This window comes from Octopus bimaculoides, chromosome 29 (genome assembly GCF_046866305.1).
Source record: "Octopus bimaculoides isolate indiv1 chromosome 29, ASM4686630v1, whole genome shotgun sequence".
In the NCBI taxonomy this organism is placed as follows: Eukaryota; Metazoa; Mollusca; class Cephalopoda; order Octopoda; family Octopodidae; genus Octopus; species Octopus bimaculoides.
In genome coordinates, this window is record NC_142956.1 from 72,372 (window position 1) to 80,228 (window position 7,857).

Genomic DNA, 7,857 nt, shown 5'->3' on the forward strand with positions numbered 1-7,857 from the left:
GTGAAATTGATTACAGAAGACAGAACTACTTCAGACCCTAACCCTAACCACAGCAACTACTACCCCACCACCACCACCACCTACATACTACCACACAAACCACCACCCCTCATACTACCACACAAACAACAATACTTACAGAAAACCAGATTCAACATATCGCAGTTACGGTTACAGAATCGAGTGGTCCTTTCTATGGAGTGGTGGTCACAGCTGGACTGTCCACACTGTATAAGTAGTAGTAGTAGTAGTAGTAGTAATGTTGTGCTTTTTATAGAATGATGGTCACAGTTGGGTTGTCCACACTGCAGCAGCAGCTACTGTAGCAGTAGCAGTAGTGGTAATGACAGTATGTGCTGCAGCAAAGCAGTCGTCGAAGCTAAGGTGATAGTAGCACTGGTTGTGGTGATGATGACAATACAATCCTTTCAGTAGTGATGGTCACGGGGTAAATCCACACAGATCTGTGTTACAGTATGAATCGCGGTATAGCAGTGGTAACAGTAGAGGTGTATTGGTAGTGGTGTTGGTGCTAGTGCAATGTGGTGACCACAACAGCTATACTATGTACTAAGCTATACCGTTTTCTTAAAATCCTGTAGTAGTAGTAGTAGCAGCAGCGACGGTATTGGCGGGAGTAGTGCAGTGTCGGTAGTGGTACTAGTGGTGTTTCTAGTCACAGACCACGAATGTGTGGGTGGGACAGAAACAATGCAGTGCGGGTTGTAGTAGCAGTAGAAATGTTGGTATTGGTAGTAGTAGAAGCGGTGATAGCGGTAGTAGTGGTGTTAGTAACGGCTTCGGAGGTAGTAGCGGTGTTGATAGGGTAGTGGTGTTGGTGGTAGTGTTTCTGTGGTGGTTTTCACCGACAAACATGAAAGCTATGACACAGTGTATAGGATGTAGTAGAGGGTGGTAAGTTTAAAGTGGTTAGTTCCCTGTAGCAGTATATGTTGTAGTAGTAGAAGTAGTAGTAGGATAAACGTGTTGGTGTGCCTTGATGAATAAGTGTTGTAGTTTGTGCTGTAGTGCTAGTGGTAGTAGTGTGGCTGTGGCGGTGGTGTAGAGGTAGTAGTAGTAGTAGATGATACAGTACAGCTGTAGTAGTCGTGTTTACGTTGGTATAAGCGCCAGTGCTGGTGGTGGTCGTCGCAGATATTGATACTGCAGCCCAAACTGCAACAGTAGTTTAGCCCTAGGCCTGTCGTGGAGCGCGTAAGCAGACAGTTCTTATCCTATTTACGATAAAAAAAGCGGTTCCAAAAGCGACCATCCCGTGGAGGAGAGGACGACAGAGATATCCTTCGTTTCTTTCTTGGTTTCTAAAGGCAAAACACCGAGATTCGGCTGCTATTTTTAGCAGACAACCACATCCGACCACGTAAATACGTCGTGTAATAATAAGAGAGGCGGCGGAGGGAGTAGTGGTAGGAGGAGGAGGAGGGAATAACAGAGAAATTAACTGCGGGGGGGAGGGGAAGTCTGCTACCACCTCTGTGATACAATAGTAGTAGGAGGAGGAGTCGCAGCCGTCGTCGTCGTCGTCATGGTAGTGGTGGTCGCAGCAGCAAAGAGACGAGGATTAGAAAGGCTCTCCAGCCATGACCACCTTCTCTGGAGTTTTTTTGTTTGTTTATATATATATATATATATATATATATATATATATATATATATATATATTTATGTATGTATTTTCAGACAATGAGGCAATAAAACGGGAGACTTAGCTGTTATTTCCAGCAGCCGCAACACCCTTCACTTTCGCTAACCTAGTAGTCGTAGTAGTAATGTTTAACCCCGAGTCAGGCCTGGCTGAGCAGAACTACGATCACAGCACTTTGCAAACGTGATCAGCCCGATTCTTTCTTCACCTTTAGGCATTGTCTATCTTGGCGGCGGCGGCAACGCGAGTGGAAGCCATGAGGAAGGGGTCGGCTGCTATTTCTAGCAGATCGAGCCACCATGTACACAGTCTCGTTCAGTGCAGTGGTGGTAGTAGTAATAGTAGAGATAACAATAGTGGTAGGAGTAGTAGTAGTGGTGGTGATGGTGCCATTGATGGTAGTAGTAACAGTAGACAACAACAGCGGTATAGCTGGGGTGGTGGTAGTAGTAGAGAAAGAAATAACAGTAGCAACAGTGATGTACGGTAGTAGTAGTAATAGTAGAGATAACATAATGGTAGGAGGAACAGTTGACAACAACAGCGGTATAGCAGGGGTGGTGGTAGTAGTAGAGAAAGAAATAACAGTAGCAACAGTGATGTACGGTGGTAATAGTAATAGTAGAGGTAGAAAGAGTGGTAGGAGGAACAGTAAGCTCTGTGTTACGACGTCAGACATATCTGTTGTGTCTCACTGAGAGAGGGGAGGAGGAGGAGAGACTGAAAGCTGGAGGTGGCGGCGGGGGTTGTCGTAGGGAGGTTGCATAGTGGTAATGGTGATGACGGTGGTGGCGAAAGGTGAAGGGGGGAGGAGGGATAGCGGTAACAGTGATGGTGGTGCTGAAAATGATGCTGGTGATGATGTTAGCGTCTGTGGGAGAAGGAAGGGGAGGGTGGTAGTAGTAGTAGTGCAGACAGTAGGCTGATAGTAGTAACAGTAGTGGTGGTGGTGGTATTTATACATGGAATACGATGCTGACATTTTAGATGATGATGATGCTGATGCTGATGGCGGCAGGGGTGGCGATGGTGACGACGACGATGGCGGCGGAAGCTTTTTTTGTTTGTTTTACGACGTGGAACATTCTGGAACAGAATTAAATGGGGGAAAAAACTGATATTTTTGATGATGATGATGATGATGATGATAGCGATGACGCTGTAGTAGTAGTAGTTGTAGCAGTAGTAGTAATAGTTGCAGTGGTGGCGGTAACAGACAACAGACTGACAGTAGTAGTGGTGGTGGTGGTGGTGGTGGTGGTACTTTTACGCCATGGAATTCTAGAAACTCGTCTGACGATGACGATGATGATGATGGCGGTGGTGGTGGTGATGGTTTAGCCGCAGGTCAGTCCCGATCTGGCAGCGAGACCCACGATCAAAGATGTTCCATCTGTGACCATCCCATCTATTATTGAGACATAGTGTATCTAGGACTACATCATCTAATGTGCCGCAGGGAGCCCAGAACCACATTATTGAAATTGTATAGAATTAGTGGCTATAGTTGTTGTTTAACCCCAGGTCAGTCCTGATCCAGACCTATGATCAAAGATGTTCCAGATGTGACCATCCCATCTTTTATTCAGGCATAGTGTATCTAAGACTACATTTTATCTAATGTACAGGGAGCCCAGAACCACATTGTCTCACATAGAAATAGCTGCCACACTACCTTCTATCTTCAACACTTGATGTAGATTTTGGCTGCTATTTCTAGCTGGTAAGCAACCACATAGAGACTCCATGGAATGATGGAGAACAACAGTAGGTGTGGTGGTGTGGGTGGAGTGATGTGGTGGTGTTGGTGGTAGTAATTAATCGTTTATGTTGGACCCTTGACTCCATCAGAAGTCGAGGAACCTCATTGACACATGCAGCATGGCTTGGGGATCTCGTTAGAGCAGAACCTGTTCTTCTCAATTCCTGAAGACAGTTGATTTCCGATGTGGAGGGGAGGGGGAGAAGAAGAGAGAAAGGGAGTGAAAGAGAGAGAGAGAGAGAGAAGACTTGGCCCCATTATTGGTCCCCCATAAAGATGAAAAAGGCAAAATTGGCATCAATGGGAATTGAACTCAGAGCCGGAGAGTCAGTATCAAAACTACAAGGAAATCTATTGCTATTTGGCACCCTAAGGATTATTTGTTGGTCATTGTTGACACTGACCAAGGACATCACAGGGTCAGGCTGTGACCAATCAGTCCGATGCATGTTCTGAAGGCTTTTGCTGCAGGTCAGCCATCGGTGGTCAACTGGCATTGAGGGTAACAAGTTGGTTCTCAACTTGTGTAGGTTGCATTTTGTATCCCTGGCATTCCTGTTCTGTTCATAAAATGCGTCACCTCTGTTGGTACAGCTTTGCCAGACTGGGGTAGTCTTGTCCTTGCGTTTCCCAGGTGTCAGGGTCAATCTCTGAGATCCCCAGTGAAGCCTTGTGTGTATCCTTGAAGCACTTTCTCTGTCCACTTTGCAAGCAACTTGCTTTCTGCCAATTCCCTGTAAACGAGTCTCTTGGGGGTGTCACATGTCAGCCATTCGAACAAGGTGGCTTGCTCACCAGACTCGCATCTTCCTCAGCAGATCAGCCGGGGAGAGGACCTTGTCCTACGAGATGATTTTCACACACCCACGTGTCAACCCGGATCCAAAGGAAGGAGCTAATAGGCTGTTACAGACATACTCAGCACTGACCTTGCTGTTCCTAATAGCAAATACAGCCATTAGCTAATGAGGTTAATTATGTAATTCCTGTCATTTGTTAATTAACATTCTGTATTTACAGAACACTTTGCTCTGAAGCAAATCGTTCCTGTTATGCAAAAGGGAAGTGGCTGTGTGATAAGAAGCTGGCTTCCCAACCGCATGGTTCCGGGTTCAGTCCCACTGCATGGCATCTTGGGCAAGTGCCTTTTACTAAAGCCTTGGGCTAACCAAAGCTTTCTGAGTAGATTTGGTAAACAGAAACTAAAAGAAGCCCATATATGTATGTAATATATATATATATATATATATATTTCTCATCATCATCATCGTTTAATGTCCTCCTTCGATACTGGCCTGGGTGGGACGGTGTGACAGAAACTGGCCAGGCAGGAGCCTGCATCAGATTTCTGCATCTGTTTCGTTTTTTTACAGCTGGATGCTCTTCCTGTCACCAATCATCCAGCAGAGTGGACTCCTTGCTTTTTACGTGGACCAAGCACAGGTGAAGTCAGTTTTGGCAAGGTTTTTTTACTGCTGGACGCCCTTCCAGATGCCAACCACTTCACAGTGTGGACTGAATGCTTTTAAGGTGGCACCAAGTAATTCACAAGACAAGGAATTAGGGCAGGGGGACATTTGAGGAGGAGACTTTGTGTCTGAGGATGAAAGGTTAGAGTGTGACAGAGAGACAGATGCAGGTGTCTTGCCACAACAGAAGGGCCATTAGAGGAGGTGACCAGGGATCAAACGATGAAAGGTTAGAGTGTATTTATATGTGTGTGTGCGTGTGTTTGTATATGTCTATGCATAAGGGCATATATATATATATGTTTATATATGTATGTGTGTGTGGTGTGCATTTGATTACGTGGCACCTGCACTGACAGGGTCATCAGGGAACCAACAAGACAAAAACCCTTTGAGAGGGGAGGGGAGCATTAATGAGAGAGAGAGAAGTAGTAGAGGAGGAGGAAGAGAGAGAGAGAGAAGCAGTAGAGGAGGAAGAGAGAGAGAGAGAGAGTAAAAGATAGTGAGAAAGGGGCAGAAAATGAAGAAAAAAGATAAAGTAAAGGATTGAAGGAAGAGGTGGCAGTGGAGGAGGGGAGCAAAAGAGAGAGAGAGAGAGTAAAGGATAGAGAGAAAGGAGAAAAGAGAGAAAGGAGAAAAGAGAGAGAGAGAGAGAGTAAAACCGAAAATACGAAAGAGTAAGACTTAACGACAGAGAAAGAGAGAGAGAACGAGGAAGAGGGAGTCAGACAATGAGTGAGGGGAAGAGGGAAAGAGTGTGTGTGTGTGCGTGCGTTAAAGAGAGAGGGGGCAGACAGACGTAATGACGTCATTAATGTGAGAGAGAAAGAGTAAGAGAAAGCAAGGGAGAAGGAAGAGAAAGTGAGTGAAGAGTAAAAGAGGAGGGAGGCAATAGGCGTAGTGACGGAAGATGTCGCTGAGGAAGTTGGGTTTGCTAAGCATAGCAGCCAAATCAGTCTCAATTTACACCAGCGTCCGAAGAACAGGTAGGATCTCACTGAACAAAGGTGGAACTAGATATAAAATAAACATGAAACAGATGGTCGTGGCTGGAACGGAGCCTTGGAACCTGCACAGAAAGTGATGACCCTACGGTTAGATATCCGTTTCTACTCTAAGCACAAGGACTGAAATTTGTGGGGAAGGGGTCAGTCGATTAGATCGATCCCAGTACGCAACTGGTACTTGATTTATCGACCCCGAATGGATGAAAAGCAAAGTCGACCTCGGCGGAATTTGAACTCAGAACGTTCTGCCGGTCGCCTCCTTCCCCAGGGTCGGATTCGAATGACATTTCGCCAATCGGGCAGAGGAGGAGGAGGAGTAAGTGACACAGAGAGAGAGAGAGAGAGAGAGGGGTAAAGAGAGAAAGGGAGCAAGGCACAAGAGAGAAAGACAGAGTGAGAAAAGGCAACAGGAAGGTGAGGAGGAGGAGGAATACAGACAGACAGAAAGAAAGGGTGGAGGGAAAAGGGGAGAAGAAACAATACAACGAGAGAGAGAGAGAGAGAGAGACATAACAAGAAATGACGTAGTATAACAGAGAGAGGAAGAGAAAAAGAGAATGGGAGGAGGAGGAGGAGTAATGCAAAACTGAGAAAGTAACAATGAAGAGAAAAGAGATAAGAATCAGAGGAAAGAGATGTAATGACGTAATATTAGAGAGTGGGAGGGGGAAGGGGAGGAAGAGATGGAGCATCTATCTGTCTATCTATCAATCTATACATGTTATTTGCAATCAAGAGGGACGGATAGAGAGATAGATAGACAGACAGACACAGAGAGAGGGGGCAGTAGGCAGACGTGGGACTGGTTGAAGAAGGGAGAGGAAGATTTAGAAGATTCCAGAACAGAAGGAAGAAAGAATGGTAGAAGTGAAGAGGGTGAGGTGGGAGGTAATGAGAGAGAGAGAGGGAGGGAGGCAGGCAGGCAGGCAGGCAGGCAGGCAGGCAGGCAGGCAGACAGAGCTTTGGAGAGAAAACGATACATATTTGCACACATTAGAAAGCGAGAGAGAAATAGAGGGAAAGAGATAGAGAGAGAGAGAGAGACAATGAGAGGAAGACGGGGGGGTGAAGAGAAAGTGTTCCTAAACTTTCATTTTTTACAAAGAGTTTGTGTATGTCTTGTAGTAATTGAGGAAGCTTTCTGTTGCGTGAGTTCAAATCTTGTTGAAGTCAGCTTTGCTTTTATCCCTGTGGGGTTGAGAAATAACCCCCACCCCAGTCTTCGACAAAAGGAATCAATAGATTCACGACAAGGCTTACAAACAATACGTCCTGGGGTCGATTCGTTCGACTAAAGGCGGTGCTCCAGCATGGCTGCAGTCAAATTAGTATATGTGTGTGTGTGGACATTTAGATGTATGACTACTACTGCGTGAGTCCGATCTGTTCGGGGATTCAGTCAGTTTCCATTCTCCTAAGTAGAGTTACAAGTTAGTATATACTGAGTTTAGGATTAGCAATATGCCACAGGGCGAAACAGCAACACCCTATTATGAAACAGGTACAATAGGGTCCCACTTATGTAATTAGCGGCAGTAGAAGGATTTCGATTAACTGATTAGGGAGCCCACTACGTGATAGCTAGGTTTGATAGAAATAGCAGCCAAATCTCCCTCAAATCACACCCTACTCTCTTATCTATGGATATATGTATGAGCCAATGAGGGAGACCTCTACATGGTAGCTGGACCTGCTAGAAATAGCAACCAAATCTCCCTCAAATCACACCCTACTCTCTTATCTATGGATATATGTATGAGCCAATGAGGGAGGCCTCTACGTGGTAGCTGGACCTGCTAGAAATAGCAACCAAATCTCCCTCAAATCACACCTTACTCTCTTATATATGTATATATGTATGTATTCGGATTGTACCAATCTGCCAGAAGGGAAGCTAGGCGACAGGTTTATTTAGCCAGAGGGGAAGCAGATAAGAAAAGATTTGCCAATGTT

General features: G+C 45.4%; 1 protein-coding gene across 2 annotated transcripts in view; it reads right to left on the reverse strand.

Annotated features, from left to right (window-relative positions):
- LOC149130271 (protein ST7 homolog) overlaps positions 1-2,001 on the reverse strand; it is a 29,889-nt gene extending 27,888 nt beyond the window's left edge. Inside the window, exon 1 of one of the 2 annotated variants that reach the window (XM_089345584.1) lies at positions 1,773-2,001. Coding sequence is in view for 1 of the 2 variants with exons in the window: in XM_089345583.1 (XP_089201709.1) it covers positions 140-158 (19 nt within the window). In the remaining variant the exon portion in view is untranslated. Of the gene's footprint in view, positions 1-139; positions 1,397-1,772 lie in introns of those variants that run through there. The other variant, XM_089345583.1, reaches the window with a different exon arrangement.
- Between the last annotated feature and the right edge of the window lie 5,856 nt (positions 2,002-7,857).